The sequence below is a fragment of the Carassius gibelio genome, chromosome B20, assembly GCF_023724105.1.
Source record: "Carassius gibelio isolate Cgi1373 ecotype wild population from Czech Republic chromosome B20, carGib1.2-hapl.c, whole genome shotgun sequence".
NCBI classification, from domain to species: domain Eukaryota; kingdom Metazoa; phylum Chordata; class Actinopteri; order Cypriniformes; family Cyprinidae; genus Carassius; species Carassius gibelio.
In genome coordinates this window covers 16808502-16829331 of record NC_068415.1, presented here as the reverse complement: position 1 = coordinate 16829331, position 20830 = coordinate 16808502, and the positions used below count along the sequence as shown (strand labels likewise).

General features: G+C 37.2%; 3 protein-coding genes across 5 annotated transcripts; 2 read left to right on the top strand and 1 right to left on the bottom strand.

Moving 5' to 3' along the window:
* Positions 1–742: 742 nt before the first annotated feature.
* Positions 743–6778, top strand: LOC127983917 (eukaryotic translation initiation factor 5). 2 transcript variants are annotated; one of them, XM_052586310.1, is made up of 12 exons: positions 743–891; positions 1135–1345; positions 1813–2092; positions 2344–2425; positions 2521–2693; positions 4286–4397; positions 4699–4820; positions 4910–5065; positions 5150–5311; positions 5702–5866; positions 6135–6275; positions 6415–6778. In XM_052586310.1, exons 3-12 carry the CDS (start codon positions 2021–2023, stop codon positions 6511–6513), a joined length of 1284 nt encoding a protein of 427 aa, XP_052442270.1. In that variant the 5' UTR covers positions 743–891; positions 1135–1345; positions 1813–2020; the 3' UTR covers positions 6514–6778. The 2 variants fall into 2 exon arrangements, with proteins under 2 accessions (XP_052442270.1, XP_052442271.1); XM_052586311.1 differs by having other exon boundaries at positions 890–1020.
* A 402-nt stretch (positions 6779–7180) lies between these two features.
* Positions 7181–12294, bottom strand: LOC127983916 (ectonucleotide pyrophosphatase/phosphodiesterase family member 5). The gene is made up of 4 exons (XM_052586309.1): positions 12195–12294; positions 10247–11094; positions 9468–9644; positions 7181–9219 (listed from the first exon to the last, which is right to left on the bottom strand). Exons 2-4 carry the CDS (start codon positions 11079–11081, stop codon positions 8837–8839), a joined length of 1395 nt encoding a protein of 464 aa, XP_052442269.1. The 5' UTR covers positions 11082–11094; positions 12195–12294; the 3' UTR covers positions 7181–8836.
* Positions 12295–12607: 313 nt separating this feature from the next.
* On the top strand, positions 12608–20542 carry LOC127983918 (protein FAM167A-like). 2 transcript variants are annotated; one of them, XM_052586313.1, is made up of 3 exons: positions 12608–13325; positions 16026–16513; positions 18394–20542. In XM_052586313.1, exons 2-3 carry the CDS (start codon positions 16175–16177, stop codon positions 18655–18657), a joined length of 603 nt encoding a protein of 200 aa, XP_052442273.1. In that variant the 5' UTR covers positions 12608–13325; positions 16026–16174; the 3' UTR covers positions 18658–20542. The 2 variants fall into 2 exon arrangements, with proteins under 2 accessions (XP_052442273.1, XP_052442272.1); XM_052586312.1 differs by having other exon boundaries at positions 12609–13325; positions 16169–16513.
* The last annotated feature ends 288 nt before the right edge of the window (positions 20543–20830 follow it).

Genomic DNA, 20830 nt, shown 5'->3' with positions numbered 1-20830 from the left:
CTCAGCCAGGAATCTTTTGTTTCAGTGGTTTGTAAACAAATCCAGAGAATTCACTCTGTGTGTCATCCACTGTCCCAGGCTATATGTGGAATTTGTGATGCTTCCAAAAGCAGAATATGTTAAAGGAGAAGCAAAAAAAAAAAAAAAAAAAACATCATAAGGTGGACCATTTTTAATGACATCTATATATATATCTGTTTCATACATGCTGAAATTCTGAAAATAAAATAAAACAAAACAAAAACATAATTAATGGAAATCAATATCTGAAATATTTTGATTAGATAAAAGAAAAGTTGGCAAAAAATCTTATCAAGCCAAATCACTGCCATTTTCTATAACCCTTATGTTCACATAATTGTGAAACTAATACGACTTCCATCTTTATAACATTGTGATTTAATCGAATATATCAAGACAAATATTATGGGGACATAATAATGTAATGCATACCCTAACAGGAATGGCCCAATCAGCTAAAAAATTTCCCATATTTGCACTAGCAATTATTTCTGAAGAACAAATAGGTAGCTGACTTTTGAAAAACAGACTGACATCGCATTGAAATAACAACAACGGGGAAAAAAATCTATATTAATAAAAGCCTGATGGGGCGTTTTAAATATCTGAATTTACGTATAAAAATGATAAAAAGTAATAAGTTATTTACCACAAAATATCTTTCCCAATCATCAAGTAAATCGGTTTGTCCTTTATGATTGATAGCCAAATTTGACAAATAAAATAGAACCCAGTGAGGCGCAAGCCAATCAAAACATCCGTTTATGGCATGGGGGCGGGACTAGGTTGTAGCCGAGTTAAGATTGGAAGTCACGAGGTCTTACGTGCTCATTCATTGTGGTTTAGCATACGAGCAGAAGCGTGCGAGAGGTGAGTAGAACTTCGCGAAAACATATTGGTCTACTCATTGGGGAGTTCTTCTGGAAAATAATTTATTCTGTTTCAGCCACATTTCATAAATATATTCGCACTTTGGCTTGAGGAGATACTGCGTGTTAGGTTACTGTTAATGCTGCCATATGTTAGCTCGTATACATCAGTCATGTTGGTTCACATCATCATCATTATGTGACTGATTGTAAAGTTTTGCTCATGAATGCTGTTTTATTGCAGGTCCCCTGTATCGAGGGCGTCGTGAGTTTTCTCCCCAGGGTTTATCACTCTGCTCCGCGAGGTGTAACCAGCACCGACCCCTAACCAGCTAACTAAACCCACCAATTCAAACCAGTAGTTCACCTCTTCTCAGGGCGACCAGCGGTGTGTTTATGTCTTTGTTTTGCGAAAACGTTGAGTACCTGGACGACAGGAGCTACGGATGGGAAAGGTACGTCGATTTCAGTTATTTCTGTATTTTTCTCTCTCGTGACTGCGCGTAGTACTCTCGCGATACTTGTTTAACAAGGTCTAGGAGTTCGCATCAATCTCAATGTGTTGCATACTGCACCGAATAAAATGGCGTCCTCCTTTGGTGTGACGCACTCTGCAGCATGGGGTTGCTCAACACAGGGGTTTCATCTCGTCATCATGCGAGTACATGCAGCAGCATAATGTTTAAGTCTGAGGATGTCATTGTTTTCTATCCTAAACAGGAATCCATTTAAGTATTGAGTTGTATGAAGATCCCAGTATCACCATGACAGGTGCTCCTAGTAGATAACTAGCCAGGCTTATGGAGAATGGGCACACCTCATTTTAGATGTCTGCTGTAGTTGATATCACAGTGGTAATGATGCTAAACCGTGTGAAACTTGTTTTCTGCTCCTAATCCTCACTCCCGTGTCCTCTTTGCAGTGCTATAGTGCAGCTGCTGGAAGCTGTTTGGGGGGATCTTAGTCAACGCGCTGGAAGCCTGGAGCCTCAGTGGCCGTACCCTTTTCATGTCAGAGACAGAGTACTCTTGCAGTCGTTTATGTCATCCCCTCCTCTTCAAACAGAAGATACTAATAATTGCCAATTCAAGATCTTCTCGTCTTGCTGATAAACCACACGGGAAGCCAAAATGTCCGTCAATGTCAATCGCAGCGTGTCAGACCAGTTCTACCGCTATAAAATGCCCCGTATCATTGCTAAGGTGGGTTTTAAATGTGTATATATGGCCGGGGTTGATATTTATTTCTTGATGACAAATATTAATATAGATTAAGTAAATTGTATGTAAATGCATGATTTGTTTCTTAATAATAAATTAAAATGCATGATATACATGCTCTCTTTTATTATTATTAAAATTTAATATATAATCAATTTAAAGGTCATTGTGATGAAATTTGACCATTATTTATTCATTACAGATGCAAACTAAACCATGTTTGTTTATCACAGGTGGAAGGCAAGGGGAATGGAATTAAGACGGTCATAGTCAACATGGTTGATGTTGCTAAGGCTCTGAATAGGCCTCCGACATGTGAGCATAGTTTTAAAAAGCTATTAAACTTTTTCCTTTTATGGATTTTTTATTTTTATTTTTTCATTTGACATTATATTGTAACCTCCGTTTAGATCCCACCAAATTCTTTGGTTGTGAGTTGGGAGCCCAAACCCAGTTTGATGCCAAGAATGACCGCTACATCGTCAATGGATCCCATGAGGCAAACAAACTGCAAGACATGCTAGACGGATTCATTCGCAAGTTCGTGCTGTGTCCTGAGTGTGACAATCCTGAAACTGATTTGGTAAATATTTCCATTTAGACTTTCATAGAAAGGTCATGAAGTGAGACTATTGATGAGCCGGTGCATTCTGGTGGATGTTGAACTGGGTGCCCTTGATGCCCCGTTGAACCGAGTGCCCTTTATGTTTAAATGCACGTTGCTGAGTATGCAGGTCTCTGTGGGGTCACGCATGTAGCTTCCACGTGTTAAGATTGTTTTACAGGTGTAAAGAGGAAATTAGCTGTGTCATTAACTGTATACAAGTCACCTTCAGTTTCTCATGGTTACATTTCAGTCGCCAAAACCAATCAGCCAATGGCAAGGAGGGGTTCCATTTATAATGGGATTGTTCACACACAAATTAAAGATCTGTCATTATTTACTCGTTCCAAACTAGGGGTGGAATAGTTCTGTATAAAAAAAGTGCTAGGACTGCAGTTCATCTTAAATCTGACAAAGCATCTGTAATGTGGTTTGTTATAAAAACACGTGAAACAAACTGGGTTCAGCTAATGTATGTTTCTGTTGATAAATGTGCATTCTGCCTTCCCAGTACATTACAGCAACAGTGATGGAAAAACAAATAAATTGTGGACAAACCATTCACTCTTGTTTAATGTGAATGCCGTGCCCGTGTGCTAGAATATGAGCAGTCATTTATTACATCATCGTGCTGATAGTGCGCATGCACACATTGAAATCTGTTTACATTAAACTCATTTAAAGGATTAGTTCACTTTCAAATAAAAACTTCCTTTTATTTTACTCACCCCCATGTCATCCAAGATGTTTACATCTTCCTCCAGTTGATAAGAAATTAAGGTTTTTGGTTAAAAGATAACAGGATTATTCGCCTTATAGTGGACTTCAACAGCTACCAAACGGTTGAAGGTCCAAATTACAGTTTCAGTGCCGCTATGGACAAAAAAATATCCAATGATATTTTACATTTTGTTTACTTTAGCTCCATAAAAAAAACCCTGAAAATAATGGTTTATTTTATGTATCTTTACTCTCTTGTATTTATTTGTGCTGTTGATTTGTAGTTAGATTATTCATATTTTTTTTTTATTTTTATCAAACAGATACTGAAACTGTGACTCTAAAACTGTGATAACCGTGAGTAGGTAGAACTGTTCCACCCTTATTCCAAACACATAAGACATTCATTCAAAGAGCACACAGTATCTATTATGTGTGTCACACATGTATGGCAGAATGTGGACTTTCAGTGGAGGGGCAGAAATGTCTTGTTTTATAAGAGGAATTAGTTTTTTATACTTGAGAGCAATGTTCTTTTAGTCCTGCTGATCTTCCTCTGCAGTGCAGTAGTGAAGACCTCCTGAGATTTTTTTTTTAGCAGGGTCTCAGCTGGCCTGGTTTCGGTTTCATGCTTCAGTCGACTTTATATCCTCTCTGTAAGGTTATACATAAGATATAAGGCATAGCTCTAGTCTTGTACACAGGGCAAAGCATACACCTTTTTTACATAAAATAATTTCAAGTGGAAGCAATTGTGAGCAATGTGCCCTTCAGGTTTGTAGCTGGATTCATCGTCGCACAGCCTGTTGATCAATGTAGTTTAATAAAGTCAAATCTTCTCCTCATTGTAGCACATTAATCCCAAGAAGCAGACCATTGGAAACTCTTGCAAGGCTTGTGGTTACCGAGGCATGTTGGACACTAGACACAAACTCTGCACCTTCATTCTCAAGAATCCACCAGGTAAATACAGACTTTAAACGACGGTTAATTGATATTTTGAATCCCTAGTGTTAAACGCATGATGATCTTCACTTTCATATTATGCTTTTAATGTTCCACAAACCTTTTCTTTCAAATAAAACTGAAGGAAGGCTTGAAATTTTTGGTAACCCTAATCTATCTTGGATTTAGTATGTGCTTGTAAGCAGTATGTATCGGCAGTAGTCAAAAACTCAGTTTGTCTACCATGCTGAGTTAATGTTTGTGTACTAAACTGTACTGCTCTTTTGATAACTTCCTCTCTTCTGTCATGTTGGTGCAGAGAATGACAGTGGATCTGTGAAAAAAGAAAAGGAAAAGAAGAACCGAAAGAAGGACAAAGAGAACGGCTCAAGTGGTGGAGAAGCTGGAAACCATAATGACATAGATGCCCCTGATGCTGTGGTAAGTGCTGCTTTGAGATCCTCTCCTGAAAAACCACCTACCAGCGTAAGAGATGAGAAACACTGCTGATGAACGTGATCTTATGACAGGATGGGGATGATGAAGACTGGGCTGAGGAGACCACCGAAGAGGCCCAGCGTCGCAGGATGGAGGAGATCAGCGAGCACGCAAAGGGTCTCACGCTCACTGATGACTTGGAGAAATCCCTGGAGGAGAGGGTCAACATATTTTACAACTTTGTGAAGGTGTTTGTCTTCAAATTGTACTGAAATTGCTCTCTATATAGACACTATCCTCATTCAGCTCCGTTCTTTGTTTCTACCCTTCAGGAGAAGAAAGACAGTGGAGCGATTGACTCCGCAGATAAAGAGATCTTGGCTGAGGCTGAAAGGCTGGATGTGAAAGCCATGGGTCCTCTGATCCTGAGCGAGCTGCTCTTTGATGAAAACATCCGTGAACAGATTAAGAAGTACAAGCGCCACTTCCTCCGGGTACGTCCCTCATAGCTGGTAACATTTTAGTGATTCTCAATGTTTTGTTTTTCCAAGGTTTCCACTCTTTGTCCGATGAGTTCACAACTTTTTCCTTTTTGTGTCATTCAGAATTCACAATTTAAAGGGTTAGATCTCCAGAAAATGGAAACTCTGTCATTAATTACTCACCATCATGTCATGTTAAAGGGCCAGATAGATAGTACGGACATAATTAAAATGGTCCACATGACATCAATGATTCGACTGCCATTTTAAGAAACCCCTGGTTGGGAAACCTGCACTACAACAGAAAACCGAGTTCCCATGCGTACAAACCTTATTCCTTTTGTTAAAATGCACTAATGCTGCCCTATAATAAGTGTAAGAAGCTTACATTTCTGTCCACAGTTCTGCCACAACAATAAGAAAGCCCAGAAATATCTTCTGGGTGGCTTTGAGTGTCTGGTGAAGCTGCATCAGACTCAGCTCTTACCCAGAGTCCCCATCATACTCAAAGACCTGTATGACGCCGATCTGCTGGAGGAAGATGTCATTCTCGCATGGGCTGAAAAGGTAACCTGCCAACACACAGCCTCTAGTCTCCGATGAAACAATGTAGGTCAGAGTTGAACGTGGCTCTGATAAAAGTAGTTTAGATGCATGAGCTCTTTGATATAACACAGATGAAAGGATGATGCGGTCAGTTACCTGTTGCTAGGCAAACCTTGTCATTGTAGTCTGTGCGTCGGAGGGGGTTGTAATATGGTAACGTCTGTGACCTGCATGCTGCTGGAGACTAGCGTTCTGGAGTCTAAGCCTGTTGGTGACATTTCTGCTATAGGTGTCTAAGAAGTATGTCTCCAAAGAGTTGGCGAAAGAGATTCATGCCAAGGCAGAGCCTTTTGTTAAATGGCTCAAGGAGGCAGAGGAGGAGAGTGAGGGCAGCGAGGAAGAGGAAGATGACGACGATGACAACGTTGAGGTAAAAAAAAAAAAAGCCATGTTCTTACATCAGTTTTCATTACCAGGATTTTCGATTTCTAATAAGATCATTGTAAATATAGTAGTTAGTTGATAAACCTTGTTGGTGCAGAATTTACTCTCATCTTCCTTTTCTCTAGGTGGTGTATTCCTCCTCGGCCCGCGAGTTGAAAATGGAGACCAAAAAACCTGAGAAGTTGGACCATGAGGAAGAGGACATTGATATTGATGCCATTTAAAGATGAAACCAAAAAGCTTCAGTTGCCTCTTCACACACTGCTCCGCTTCTTTTTGTCAGACGCATGCCTTTCACTTCCTATGGCTCTTCCTTAAGCTCTAGGCCTGGGTTAGCGCTCTGCTCAAAGCCTATTATTTTAGTCTTTTCTCACCAGCTCTATTGACGAATTGTTGCTGTTGTATGCATGAGTTTCTTAGATTATAGAGCATAACTGCACACAAGTTCCCCTTGTATTTTTGCAACTATTAAAAATGAATTCCACCATGTGTCTGTCTAGTTGGTTTAGACACTAGTAATTTTTAATATTAAAGGCTGTTAAAGTCTGGGGGTCAGTACTTCCAGAATAGTATTATGCAGCACAGCTGTTAAGACATGTTTCTTGAGCAGCATATTAGATTGATTTCTGAAGGATCATGTGACCCTGAAGACGAGTAATGATGCTGAAAATTCAGTGTTGCGTCACAGAAATAAGTTATATTTTGAAATATATTCAAGTAATGTTATAAAATTACTGTTTTTCCCATATTTTTAATCAAATAAACACAGATTGGTGAGCAAAAGAGACTTAAAAAAAAAATAGCTGAAAATTCTTACCGACCCTGAACTTTTCTGTGATGATAGGGAAAATAGGTTCTGACTACTCATATTAGTAGGGAGATATCAAGCAATTGGGTGTTTCCAAATCAGGCATTTATTTATATTTTAATGTTACACATTTAATGTTTTAGTTGTGGGATTTTTGACATCAAAATCAGACACAAGGCCCTGAAGTCCAAAAGTGTAAGACAAATCCAGTAAATCATAGAAATACTTAACACAAAACACAGTAGTCTCTGCACACAACCATATAGTCAAAATTTCCTTGATAACAAACAATCCTAACAGTCTGCTAGCAGCTAACTACCACTACTCCATGGTATTACTCATGGTATTACATTGTGCAAAATGCAGATAAGATAAAACCCCCCACTAGTCTAATACTTCTCTATCCTGATTAGCTTACATTGATTTTAGTGCAACATGGAGGTAGTTTGACAACTACCAGTTTCTTTTCAAGGACACTTATTAACATTCATTTGCCAACTTAAACTACAATGGGTGTGAGAATAACAAAAAAGTCAAAAACCAACTCCTACTAACGTCCCTGCATTTTTTTTGTTCACATCCATAACATTCAGTTAAAGGAATATTCTGGGTTCAATACAAGTTAAACTCAATCAACAGAATTTGTGGTAGAGTATTAATCACCATAAAAAATATCTTTAGTTGCTTATTAAAAAAGGAAATGGATGGAAGTAAATGAGGCCAAACGTACTATTTTATAAATGATGTGAAAATTATTCAAGCTTAAAAGTGACATTAAAGACATTTATGTTACAAAAGATTTCTATTTCAAATAAATGCTGTTCTTTTCAATTAGACTCCTGAAAAAAATAGGCCTTTTTTTGAGGATTTAAATCTGAAATGTAATGTTTACCATATTATAAAATCACTTAATTTTTATTTTTTTAATTTTACAGTTGGCATATTATTTGGGCTGTAAAGATGTTTAAATCATTTTAAGATTCTTTTGAGGGTTTTAAGGTTTACAGGATTGCGTTGTCATGGGGGAAAGAAATCAAAATTGTAAATAAATATACACAGAAAAGACTAGAAAGTAATTTTTCTCACTAAAACCATGTTAACATTCATACTATTTGCCACCTGTGTCTATACTATAGAAACAATGAGTATTTTAATGTTTTTGAATTGGGCCAGTTTTCTATTTTAAGTGCCTTACTGTATCCCAGAGCTTTTTTGATTTTATAAATTGTTTTCTGAAAATAAAGGTGGGACAAGGAAATACATTTTTGTGATAATTAACATTATGCCACAAATGCTATCAGTTTGAACCCGGAATATATTAATTTAATGCAAAGTCAAGAGAATAGGTCGAATCTCTTTTATTAAATAAATATCAGATTCAAATGGAAAGGAAAAGCATGTTAATGCTAACTTTTTTTTCTTCTTCAAATTGGCTACTAGATTTTAGATGACTACACAGAATAAAGGTCTCACTGACAGCTTCACCAGAAGAGGGCACTATTGGCTTAGTTATGATTTTGATGATTGCAAAAACTTTTTCCACTGCAGCATCTTTCCCCATATTGCTTTTGGTATACTGGGCTTTGGCACGTTAACGTGGATATCGATCGCTTTTGGATTCAAGCGACCATGCTAGCTGCTTAAAAAGGGTTATCAGAATTGGCACTAAAAAAATAATCAGTGCTACATACTCTGAGAACCTCAAATGAGAAAAGTCCCGACAACCCTTGTGTTTGACCCTACAGTAAAGGCTGTGTCATCTCTCTGTCGGACAGATGCTGTGGCAGATGCTGTCGCTGTGTCACCTGCTGCACAAAGATGAAGAGGAACCCGATCACGAGGGCAGCGCCGAGGACGGATCCCACGGCCCACGCGTAGGAAGGCTCTCTGGGCACGGGTGAGACCACTGGCTTTGGGTTTGATGTATTCACTAAGAGATCCTGCACGCTTGACAAAGAGCCATTGTTAGGTAAGGGCTTGAGACCAAGAATGCTGCACATGAGAGGATAGAGATCGACGGAGCGCATGGAGGCCTTGGTGTAGCGGCGGCGGAAAGTGGGTCCACGGGCGACAAACACAGGGTGCATGCTGGGAAGGCTGTTGTCATAACCATGGTTTCCCACTGCAAATCAAACATTTAAACATTAGATAACTGTAAAGATATTTCTAAGCATATCAATGACATACACTGCAGAGGATACATTAGTGAGCAAATAATGTAATGTTAAATTTCTCAAAATCTGTTCTGAGGAAGAAACATACTCTTGGATGGCCTGAGGGTGAGTACATTTTCGGCAAATGTTCATTTATGGGTGAACAAGGTTATCGTACTATGTTCTGCTTCAGCTATGTGTAGATATTAATACGTACACATAAAAGATCCGTTTCTGTCCTGCATGACCGTCCAGCCCTCTTTGACCTCAATGATCAGAGGCATGATCCTGACATTGTGTCTGTAGTGGAAATGATCTGGGATCTCCTCCTTTTTATACACAACCATGTTAGGGTTGGCGTTCTTCAACGAATTGTAGACCTCTTCAAGTTTGCCTAGATTAAGAAGAGAATAACACTCAAAGACGATAAAGCATGTGTCACCAAACATTTAACACTGATGAGATAACATTTAAATGGCAAAATATCCCTAAAGTTCAAGAAACGCACATATTTTATGATGGATTTTCACACATTTAGAAATTAGTAAAATTATCAAATCTATACAAAAAAAAAGGCTTTTGAAAAAAAAAGACTTTGAATTCTTTTATACAATGTATGAAGAATTGCTTATTTATTTGTTCTACTGTAGTTTGTATTTGATTACTGATTGTTTACTTGTCTTCAGTGGGCTTTCATTTTTATTCAAGGCTAGTATTAGTTTTTTTATATCGACACTGGTGACAAGAATTAAGAAATGTCTATGGTTTTAAACATTTTGATATCATAAAGACCTTATTCAAAGCAAAAACTATTGTGAAATACTCTATATATTTACAATGAAACGGAATGACTCATATCTTGATTTTGGCCAATCTGCCCTCCCCTATATTAATGCAATCTTTCATTAAACAAAATAAAAGAAGGTAGTGGAAAAAAACACCTAATTAAATGACTAGTATAATATGCAATAACAAATGCTTTATATTCATTCTTACCGTCTTTCGGCAAAATGCCAACTACAGGGCTCTTGTCTACCCATGTGTAAAGATCACGGCTGACGTAGGTGTCCAGCTCAATAATCTTATCATGTGATAACTGTGTCATTCCATGATCACTTGTAACAATGAGATTAACTTTGTCATAAAGGCCAGCGGTTTGGAGCTTTCCCCTGAGGAATCCCAACTTCTTATCGATGTCTGCTATGATTAAGTCCATTAGTGGGCTCTCTGGCCCTAAGTTATGCCCACTCTCGTCTGGCTCCTCCCAGTACAAGACACCAAAACTGATGGCCTCTGGCCCTGAGAACCAGTTAATGAGTGTCTCGACTCGGGTCTCAAACGGCATTGACGCATTATACCTCAAATAATGTGTTGGATACGTTCCACCAATCGCTACGTCTGATCCAGGCCACATGGCAGCTCCGCTCTTCCGTCCAGCCTTCTGATTGGTGACCCACAACGGCACAGCCTCCTCCCACCACCATGCATCGTACACCTCAGGTCCCTCCATAGAAAAGGAACGGTTGTGAATGGGGTCGTACATTTCGTTAGCAACAATGCCGTGGGTTTCGGCATGTAATCCTGTCACTAAGGTATAGTGGTTTGGGTAGGTCTTGGTGATGTAGGTGTTCTCCACTTGTTCCACCAGCACACCCTCATCCATCAGGGCATGGAAATTGGGTGTGTGTACTCGATTCACATAGTCCCAGCGGAAGCCATCAAAGGACACCAATAGCAGCTGGCTTTGCTCATCCTGCTGTGAGCTCGATGTCTGAAGCAGTAGTAATAAGCAACTCAGGAAGCATCTCTTAATCACTAAGAGGTCTGGCATTATGAAAGATCTTCTGCGAATGGGAGAAAGATTGAAAGATATGCACATGAGTTTTCTAATTTAAGATAAAAACAATCCCATAAAAGTATAATCTTGTTACGTAAAGTTTGTAGTATGTATGTTTGTATCTAATATCCTCCAGATATAGTTTGGACGTGTACAGATATGAACCAAAGTTCCTTACATGGGATATTCTGTATAAAGTGTTTATATATATTCAGATTACTAGAAACCAGAATGTTGGATTAATCTGATTCAATTAATCTGTTAATAATTTCTGTGGAATATTTAATTATCTTTAACATATTCATTAATATTAAAAAACACACATGCACACATACAGTTAATAATTGCACACAGTGGAATGCAGCTCTGCAAACGATTTTTCTCACAGTAAAATAAAATAAAAAGATAAATATGGGAACAAAAAAAAAAACATTACACAACAATGACTCACCTCTCCATTAAATAAGAACGAACAACTGATACATTGTTTAAAATAATCTGTTTGGCAAAACGCAATCGGTCGCGCAATGTTCTGTAATATATGACTGTCACTGTATGTATGTACTGATATATATATATATGTCATGTTCGGTCATGGCAGTGCAGCCTACTTTCAGCGCACATTCAGTTAACAGGTGCATTTTTCTTGTACGTAATGTAAAAAAAAACGAACTGGATAGATTTCGGACTAAACGCTCTAACAGGATGAAACGGGTCTCAAATGTATCATAATAATTCAATTGCATAGTGCGTCAGTACAAATGGAAGATTATGACGTCACACAAAGCAGCGTATTTCTGCGACCCATAGCGCTGCTCGCTTCACTGATGTCCTGCTTTTTTAATTAATCTACCCTGTTGTGATTTAAATAGTATTCTGTAACATTATCCTCAACTAACCAGTGCACTTCTCAATTTAACAGCAGCTGGTGTAAACGAACGGAAAACCGTATAGTTCAAGTTAGCGCAGTGCATGATCTGAGACAACGCTTTATGTCACTGCAATACATTATGAAAACGTCTCCGATAGCACATTCGCGGTGAAAACAGGTGCATTTGCAATTAAACGAAACTAACCCTTGAGCATTCAAATAAACGTACCACTTACCTCAGAGGACGGTAATATTTGGCTCTCTGGAAAAAAAAGTAAACACGCGACAAACACAGGAAGTACCGCCTATTTCTATCTCAGCAAAAAATAATCTCATTATGATAAGGAAGAGGCTTTTATTAATTATTGAATAATTTGATAGTTTGTAATAATACCTATTTGTTAGGGCTGAAGTCTAAATTATGGTTGTAAATGTCAATATATCCATCTGTTATTCTAAATAATTATTTTTTATTGTGTAGCCTATGTTTTAACCAGTGGATGTAGAGTTTTGATTCAAACTTTTTGGAGTCCCTTATGGTCGCCGCATGAAATATGCTGTGCTTGTGATTTAGGCCTATATTATATGATTAAATTAAGTGTTTATGTTCTGTACTCAATGCTCCGTCCGAAAACGCACGAGCTGTCTGTCCGCAAGCGTCTCTATTAGTCATATGAAAACAGATATTTTGGCTAATCTAATTCTTGAACGTTACTGAAACATACTAGCCTTTTAATAACTGCTTAGCCTACTTATATTAAAAGAATATGACTAATAAAAATGTTAGTATTATCATCATTATCCACCAGAGGTCCCACAAACATAACCTATAATAGCCTACATGGTCATCAATAGGAAGTTTAAATATTAACCATTTATGCATTTCGGTCTTAAACAATAAGCTAAGTGTTTGGAAAAAGAAATATCACGACAAAATTTGGTCTTTTATTTTTCTGGTCCTTTTAAAGAACTCAGATACACACTATAACACGCATTCTCTGATAGTCTCTGTGAAGTCCTACAAATAAATATTAAATGAATGCAGAATTAGATGCAAGGTGGGACTTTAAAAAAATGTTTGAAGTGATAATTTAGATTTCTTTTATAATAGTTTAATATGATGCAATAGTATAAGGGTTTTGGAGGAGTGTAAGCTGTCCTCTCCTCGCGGTGAGGTCCGGGAGATGCTGCTGGTCTCGCGGCTTTGTGCGGATTCTTGACCGTCTCCACGACAACCACAACCTGACGCAACTTACGCCCCTCCTCCATTCGAGCCTCTCATCTCATTCAAGAAACAAGTGTGGAGTAAGAGCAGTGTAACAGAGCAGGACGCGAGGGGTACAAGAGCCTGAAAAACTACTGTGAAGGTAAGAATCACTATTTTCTTAATACTGCATGCATAAAGATAGCGTCCAGACTCTCTAAACCACATATAAACTATATCAAATAATCTTTAAGAGTCACCATTGAGCTGGCTAATAGGCTACTTTGCATGCACTGAGTGCAGTAAGTTTTTTTTTTTTTTTTTTTTTAAGATGACTTTCAACATCCTAAATTATTTTAAATGATTTTCTATGCAGGATGTTTTATTCTATTAGGTTGATTGAGCGGGTGTAGCCTATCTTAACTTAGTTATTATTGCCTTTAAAAAAAGTAAAGTAAACAAATTTCATGTTCATGGGTTATTCAACACCCGGACATGTTTTCATTAGGTCTGTATTTACCAGGGCTCAGTTAATAATTGCTATATGACATGTGTAATAAATAAACTATTTGTTAATAATCAAAGTAATGTTGTTACGTGCTGTAACAGCTTCAACAGAAAGTTATTAGACAACAAGGCAATATATATGACCATGATGTGAAGTGAGACTCAGGCTAGTTAATTTTCACTCCAGATCGGAGAATCATTTTATGCTGAGAAACCAAGATTTGCACTCCAGATATACGACAGAAGGGTTCACCGCATCTAATTAGACATGAATAAATGCAGTCATGCCTAGTCTTCCAAACTGTCTGTTTGGCCTGAAGAGCATTTAATGGGTCTGGAAAAAGGAACAATTTTCCCTTGAGATCTGCATTCTAAACATAATACTTCAGAGAGTGTGGAAAGATAGGCTACAGCAGTCAAAACCAATATTATTCATGAAAAGGGAATAAAACAGTTTGAACTTTTTCCAGGTTATTATATTATATTACTATATTATATAGGTTGCACTTTATTTTACAGTATGTGTTCACATATACTTATAGAGTACTTACCAGAGAAAGTACTGGGTAATATATGGTACTACCACATGAGGTTTATGGGTAGGTTCAGTGTCAGTACCTAGTTATTAACCAGTTATTATAATTACTATAATAAGAAAATAGTATGTGCATGCAGAACAGGACTGTAAAATAAAGTGCAAAACCTGCTAATCTTGTTTATTTTTTGATATATTCATGGTACAGGAATTTATATATTACGTATACATATTACATATACTGTATTTTCATTCTCTTTGTTGAATGTCCAGCCTTATTTCACCATGAACTATCATTAGTTTGCCTCATATGTTAAAGTCTTGGTTTGTAGTCAGTAAGTATTTTGAGAAGCATATTTTTGGTCTGGGATGAATGGATCCCCCTGTGAGATGAGTCACGTTAATGCTGCCACACACAGTGCGGGAGGTGGGGCGAAGCGCTAAATGAGCCGAGACTTCAGGAGTGTGATTAGTCCCGAAGCCGTGTGAGGGTTAATGTGAGGCCAGTTAACAACCAACACACTCCTCTTATGAGAAGAACGCATTCCTGGAGCAGCTGCGATGATGAAAGACGTCAAGGCAATGCACCAAACACTATATCACAAGTACATTGGACAGACAGCTTTGCGGGAAAGCATTAAAAAAGGTCCAAGACTAATTAGATTATAAGCACAGTGTCGATGCATTACTGTGTACCAGAACTTTATGTGATTGTGTTCTCAGCAGTAGTTTTGCTTGTCTGTGTAAGAGTAATGAGAGGCTGTAGTTGAGCAGCATTATGTTCTTTGGCGACTGTCACAGGTCTGGCTGCTCTTTTGAGGAGTGACATTTACTTCTTTAGAGCAGACAGTCTTCAGTGCTGCTGACTCATTGGCTGGGCTTAGTTGCTATGGCAACCGCCAGCTTTCTAAGATCCACGGTGAGATATGAGGCATGGATGGAAAGCGTCCATGTGATCAGTAAACTTCCCATTTTAACCATGATTTACTTCAGAGAAATAGCTTGTGGTTTTACAAATATAATAATCAAAAACTTTATTTCTCTTTATTCTTACTTTTTTTTTATACTTTTTCACTTACAGTAAAATAATGCAGTCACTGTATAGTTTATTATTAAGTTTTGGCATCTACACTTTAAAAAAAAATATTGTAGCAACAATAATTTATCTCAGGAATAGCCAATTTCACAAAGAAACAGTAACATACTGTATTAAGTATGTTACTAAAAAAATAAGCAATTTCCTTGTAAAACACTCCAATAGGCTAAGCTTTGATTAACTTTGAAAAATGTATTTAATTTGATTTAAGTAATCATATTTTCAAAATGTATTATATGAATCAGCGTGAATATGTTAATTGTGAAAACAATTAAACTGAAACACTTAATAAAAAGGATATGAGCAATTAGTTTATTTAGATAAATTGTGTGGTTGAACAGTTAAACAAATAATTATAAAATATAGTTATTATTTAAAATAATCAATACATTTTATTTATACATTTATTTATATAGATGAATAAATAGGTAGATTAGATTATAAAATAAAAAAATGGTTATTATGTATCTTTTATAGTTTATTGGTACTATGATGAAATACATGTGACTGACAAATACTGTATACATCACATTAAGTGTACTTGTTTATGTAAATACGTTCAACTTGAAGTATGGACATTTTATATGCTATTAAAATACATAAATTAGTCCTAAACTTTTAAATGATGAAAAGGTAACAAAGTTAGTTTCAGTTGTTAGGAGGGAAGGCTTTTACTGCTGGAAAAAAAGGAAGCTCAATATCTGCATTGTTGATTTATTTTATAGCCCCACAGACACACCATCCTGGTTACTGCGAGCAAATCCAAAGGTCTACTGTATCTTTATTGATCCAACAAGGCAATGAGATCATCTGACCACTTAAATTGATTTTCACTGTTTATTTTTGGCTACTCTAACCACTTCCTCAGAAGGCCATGGATGCCAGCTCAATTCCTCAGATTAATATAGAGGACTGTGATGGCCTTGAGGTTGCCCCAGATGATCATTTGAGAAACCTGAAAGCACTGACTGAGAAGCTCAGGCTTGAGACCAGAAGGCCGTCCTATCTTGAGTGGAAGGAACAAGTGGAAGCTCAAAGCTCCAAAGGCTTAGCAGTGTCAGAGGGCTCATCAGAGCCGGAGACGGGTGCTGGACTGAAGCCTGACGGCACACCTCACAGTTCCCAAGTGACTGAAGGAAATGCCCTGATTTCTAGAAGCCTTGGAGGATTCGATAATATTGATGAAGCTCTGGTTTGGCTTCGAAAAGAACTGGTAAGTCAGTTTCAAAATCCTGTCAGCATCTCTTAAAATATCAGTGTACTTGACCTTTTATGACAAGATCAGTTTTAGATAAAATTTAATGTGGTGCAACTCCCAAAAAAGGTATAATTAAATAGATTAAATAGATTTCTGAGGATTTTCAATTAAATTGTCTTTATCTAACACTGATATTGTCATTATCATGTTCTCAAAAATGTGATTTTTCAAAATAATTGCTGCTTTTTTTCTGTAAGGGAAGAAAGCGAACAGCATCCCCATTAGTAAGCTAATTTGAATGAAACAATGGATTTGAATGCCAGGCCTTCATTGCTACATTACTGCGTGAGAGATTGCCATTCATGTTAAAGTGAGTGGAAAAGATGGTGAGCAGATGAGCATGAGAGGTGATTGCTCTCTGTTCCTCTAAGTGTAATCACTTCTCTTCCACTCAGCCATGTGGTTCAAGGCATACTTTTATGCACAGGCCATTACAGCCAAGGCATGCAATGAGGCTCCTTTAGCCACATCAGAAGTCTTTCTTCCACTGCCTTTGCCCAGTGTGTGTCCTTAAACCTTTACACAAAGAAAATTGGAAACAATAACAAACAAATAAAAAATAAAAAAAACAACAGGGCAAGTTCCAGTACAAGCGAACTTCTGAAGATCCATATCACCTCCCTTAATTTTGAGCCCCTTGTTATCTGAAACTGACAAAAGCGAGTTTGCTAACAAAAATGGATTATGCATGCCAATGCGTGGTACATTTTGCCATGAGCCTGGAAGGTAGAGAGACTTACACTACCTTTTCTAATTTTAGGATCAGTAAGATTTTTATTTATTCAACAAGAATGCATTAAATTGATCTAACGTGACAATAAAGATTTAACACAAATATTTGTCACATAATAACAGATGTTTTATAAGCACCAAATCAGCAGATTAAAATGATTTCTGTAGGAATCATGAAGACTAGTGATGCTGAAAAGTCATCACAGTGTAGAAACAATTTTACTCAGAAATTGCTAGTCATTTTTGCAGTTAATTGCAAAGAAATGGCAAGTAATATTGAATTAAATGTGAAATTATGAGGTTGAATAACTAAAATAATGTTTTATTGTAAAAAGTTCTCAAAACTTTAAAATGCTTTTTAAATTGAAATACTAGGAGACATGAGGAGAATTTCATTTTAAAATGTCACCAGATCAGTTTAGCTTTTTCTATAGTTTTGTCTCAAGCTTTTACAGGGAGTATTTCTCTGCAGGAAAGTGTACGTTGATGGCTAGTTGAGAGCCCTGAATCTAAACATCTAATCTGTGTAAAATAAGCAAATATTGTCTCCTTATGTCTAAGTAAATACTTCATAATTTTCACTAGGAAATTTGAGGAGGCACAAGGTGATATAATTAAGCCTTTAAAGGGGGTAAGTTCACCCAAAAATGAATATTCTGTCATTAATTATTCACCCTCATGTCGTTTCATACCCGTAAGACCATCGTTCATCTTTTGAACACAAATTAAGATATTTTTGATGAAATCCGAGAGCTCTCTGACCCTCCATAGACAGCATAGACAGCGTGAATGCATGTTGAAGACTGAGACGGAAGAGAAGAATCATTGAATAAAGTAGTTTATTTTTTCTCTTTGTCCACAAAAGCTCTCCTAGCTTCATAAAGATGTCATGGACTATTTTAACGATGTCCTTACTACCTTTCTGGGCCTTGAATGTGGTAGTTTGTTGCTGTCTATGCAGGGTCAGAAAGCTTTATCAGATTTCATTTCATCTTCATTTGTGTTACAGGTTTGACACAACAGCGTGTAATTAATGACAGAATTTCCATTTTTGGGTGACCCAACCCTTCAATAAGTTCCTCCTACTTGTTATTCTTTCATAGATGGAGATGCGCATCCAGGACCAGCAGCTGGCCCGCCAACTTATGCGACTACGCGGTGACATCAACAAACTCAAAGTGGAGCAGACGTGTCACCTGCATCGCCGGATGCTCAACGACGCCACCTTTGGCTTGGAGGAGCGTGACGAGCTGTCGGATCTTCTGTGTGATGGACCCGTCACTCCAGGGTTTGGACTCTCTTCACCATTGCGCCTCATTGGTGTCACCAAGATGAACATCAACTCCAGACGCTTTTCCCTTTGCTAGCCATTTAATGTGTGACCGAACTCCGAAAGAAAAGAATTAATGACTCAAAAAGTGACTAATCTTGAAATGAACTGTTTTCACAGAACATCCTGTGCCTCTTGCTCTATATTCCTGTGCCAGTGATATCTTTTCAGTTAATCAAATGAACAATATACAATGACTTCTACAAAAATGTCTGATCCACTAGCCATGGCTCTATGCCTCTTAAACAGTCCTTGCTGTGGTCATGAGATGTCAAATGAAGTTGCTTACCATGCACATGGTTTCAAAACCTTGTAAACTATCAAATGCATGAAGACTGTTCCAATATAGGCATTTTAGTGCCTCCAAGACACTTTGCCAAATTCTAAGGCAGCATTCACGGTAAAAGCAATCCAATAATGCATTGCGATAAGCTCCGTGGAGATTGCGGACCAGGCATTAGAAATGTTGATTGTTAATAAACGTACATGTCATTTAATATTGAAAAGCATTGATGGTTGTAATTAAGATGAATTATTTTATAATCATTTTGTGTTCTGTGAATTTTATTTAGTGCTGGGCAGCAATTAATCGTGATTAATTGCATCCAAAATAAAAGTCTTTGTTTATGTTATATACGCGTGTGTACTAATTCATGTGTATATAAAGACACATACATACAGTATATATTTTGAAAATATTTTCATGTATATATTTATATTCATATCATTTATATTTTTTATAAATAGTACACACATATATATTTTGTACACAAAACCTTTTATTTTGGATGCGATTAATCATGATTAATTGTTGCCCTGCACAAATTTGTATGCGTATTATGTATTATTTAATGTTTTATTAGTGCATTAGCCTAGCAACATGTTCATATCAACAGTCTACAGCCATTTTTTCAGCTGCCTTCATTCCAGAATTTTTACCCTATGGATTTGAAAACATTTTCATCAATGAGTTATAAGCTGTAAACCATACCAACCAGCTATGAAATGAATCACAACATAAACTTTGATTTGAAGCAAAGACATTTCTGAAAATCAGACAAAAAGACATGATGAAAAAGAAAGAAATAAGAAACCGAGTAATGCAGGCTGCTGGTTTCAACAACGGCGTGTACCATCGATTAACAACCTTGAAGCTCACAGAAGGCGTTTCTTTAATGGTTTTTGTTAAAAATCAATTCCCCAACAGAGAAAATGATTGGTATTTCACTTCCGGAACCAGAATGTTCCAAATAAAATGAATCAATCAAATTATGTGGCACACAGACTTGCTACCTCTGTATTAACGCTTCAAACTGGTCTCTTGTGAGGTTCATGATTATAATGTGTAGGCCGTAGTGAAACAGTTCACTAGGTTCTGGAACAGAGCTACAGCCTTAATTCAGTTTTGCTTATATGTATGACATAAAATGTCTCAAGTAGTTCTGCATGTGATTTTTTCTATACACATTTGTATTTTATATGGAAGAATATCTTATAAACGTAACTCAGTTGTGGTTAGATTCATTAAAAAATATTATGCTTGGCATGTACAGGGAAGATTGTATCTGCTATACTGTACAATAACATCCCAGTCTACAGATCATCTGTGGAAACATGTTTACAGAAACCTCTGACAATTCATCCATATAATCCTGCAATAAATGTTTTACAGTGCATTGTTGCTGAGTTAGTATGTTACTATGAAAGGAAACAAGAAGGCTCATCATTTTACCGCTTGGTGTACATTGAGCTGATGCCAATCTCTACGTGGCCAATTATTCTTAAGTGGTTCCATTTTTCCCAATTTGGGAGGAGCGTCTCCGCAGATCTCCATCATTCAAATTACATGTTTTCATAAACAAGAACTCCAACATATGTGCAAAGGCTACGATTATATGCCATTACTACACTCATTGACCTTATTTGTGGAAGTTTAAGGAACTTCCTGTTTGTTTGAACACTGGAGTATTTCGGTTCACTTGGTTTTCTTGCTGATCTTAACACATTTCTCACAATTAGCAGTTTTAATACTTTCTTATAGCTATCCGGTCCTCGAATTTGATTGGTCGACCAGCTGATAGCACGGTGACCTTTCACTGTTTTGTATTAGAATTACTTTTAGTGATATTGTGTCTAAAATGAAAGTTTCTCATTATTAACTTCTTGTTTATTAAACTTAAAAACGCAGTATCACACTCAGTTCTGTTGTT

Bases quoted from the DNA above. Each gene is read 5' to 3' on its own strand.
- LOC127983917 (XM_052586310.1), top strand. From the start codon at position 2,021: ATGTCCGTCAATGTCAATCGCAGCGTGTCAGACCAGTTCTACCGCTAT. The intron at 5,867-6,134 runs GTAACCTGCCAA...TTTCTGCTATAG, and splicing joins TTCTCGCATGGGCTGAAAAG to GTGTCTAAGAAGTATGTCTC. The intron at 6,276-6,414 runs GTAAAAAAAAAA...CCTTTTCTCTAG, and splicing joins ACGACGATGACAACGTTGAG to GTGGTGTATTCCTCCTCGGC.
- LOC127983916 (XM_052586309.1), bottom strand. From the start codon at position 11,081: ATGCCAGACCTCTTAGTGATTAAGAGATGCTTCCTGAGTTGCTTATTA. The intron at 9,645-10,246 runs GTAAGAATGAAT...TTCTTAATCTAG, and splicing joins TGGCATTTTGCCGAAAGACG to GCAAACTTGAAGAGGTCTAC. The intron at 9,220-9,467 runs GTACGTATTAAT...TTTGATTTGCAG, and splicing joins CAGAAACGGATCTTTTATGT to TGGGAAACCATGGTTATGAC.
- LOC127983918 (XM_052586313.1), top strand. From the start codon at position 16,175: ATGGATGCCAGCTCAATTCCTCAGATTAATATAGAGGACTGTGATGGC. The intron at 16,514-18,393 runs GTAAGTCAGTTT...ATTCTTTCATAG, and splicing joins TTTGGCTTCGAAAAGAACTG to ATGGAGATGCGCATCCAGGA.